This window comes from Buceros rhinoceros, unplaced genomic scaffold, assembly GCF_000710305.1.
Source record: "Buceros rhinoceros silvestris isolate BGI_N320 unplaced genomic scaffold, ASM71030v1 scaffold21000, whole genome shotgun sequence".
Taxonomy (NCBI): Eukaryota; Metazoa; Chordata; class Aves; order Bucerotiformes; family Bucerotidae; genus Buceros; species Buceros rhinoceros.
In genome coordinates, this window is record NW_010388230.1 from 1,888 (window position 1) to 2,933 (window position 1,046).

At 57.1% G+C, this 1,046-nt stretch overlaps 1 protein-coding gene across 1 annotated transcript in view; it reads left to right on the top strand.

Annotated features, from left to right (window-relative positions):
* CACNA1S (calcium channel, voltage-dependent, L type, alpha 1S subunit) overlaps positions 1-1,046 on the top strand; it is a gene marked incomplete at its 5' end in the record, with an annotated part of 34,977 nt that overhangs the window by 1,750 nt on the left and 32,181 nt on the right. The window contains 2 exons of the mRNA XM_010145256.1: positions 48-200; positions 473-678. Coding sequence (XP_010143558.1) covers positions 48-200; positions 473-678 — 359 coding nt within the window. The remainder of the gene's footprint in view (positions 1-47; positions 201-472; positions 679-1,046) is intronic.

Below are 1,046 nucleotides of genomic sequence, written 5' to 3' on the forward strand. Positions count from 1 at the left end.
AGCTGTTTCAGAATTGGCTGACCTCCTCTCCCTTCTCCTTGGTGCAGGCCTTCAGGTCGTCCTGAACTCCATCATCAAGGCCATGGTGCCCCTGCTCCACATTGCCCTGCTGGTCCTCTTCATGATCATCATCTACGCTATTGTTGGGCAAGAGCTTTTCAAGGGCAGGATGCACAAGACCTGCTACTACCTCGGGACAGGTGGGGCTGTGGCAAGGGGGCGATATGACAGAGGAGTCTCTGTGTGGCTGCTGTGGGGACCACAGTGGTTCTGGGGGTAGCAGAAAGTCTGGTTTTGCCAGGGTCAGGCCTAGGAGTGTAGCAGGACCGAAGGATGTTGGGTACAGCACATGGCTCAGTGGTCTGGGGAGGCGAGGAAAGGAGCTCCTTTTGGAAAGCTTCTGCAGGAGACTGGGAGGTGCTGGGACCTGCCCTGCTTGGCCTTGGGCTCACACCACGGCTTTCCCCCTCAGATGTGATTGCCACAGTGGGGTCAGAGAAGCCAGCCCCATGCACCAACTCTGGCCACGGGCGACACTGCACCATCAATGGCACTGAGTGCCGAAGCGGCTGGCCAGGGCCCAACAACGGCATCACTCACTTCGATAATTTCGGCTTCGCCATGCTGACTGTCTACCAGTGCATCACCATGGAGGGATGGACTGAAGTCCTCTACTGGGTAGGCTCCTGTGGCTTGGGTGTGATGCTTGGCTTGGCAGGGGTGACTGCCTCAGAGCAGAGAATTCCCTGCAGGACACAGGACCCCACGCAAGGGTTAGGTCTCTCCGCCAGTGAAAGTCCTGCCCCCACCAAGCTTCATACTGTGATTCCCCTGTACTCGGCACTGGTGAGGCCATACCTTGAGCGCTGTGCCCAGTTTTGGGCCCCTTCCTTCAGGAAGGACATTGAGGTGCTGGAGCGGGTTCAGAGAAGGGCAATGAAACTAGTGAAGGGTCTGGAGAACTTGTCTTATGAAGAGCGGCTGAGGGAACTGGGATTGTTTAGTCTGGAGAAGAGGAGGCTCAGGGGAGACCTTATCACTCTCTG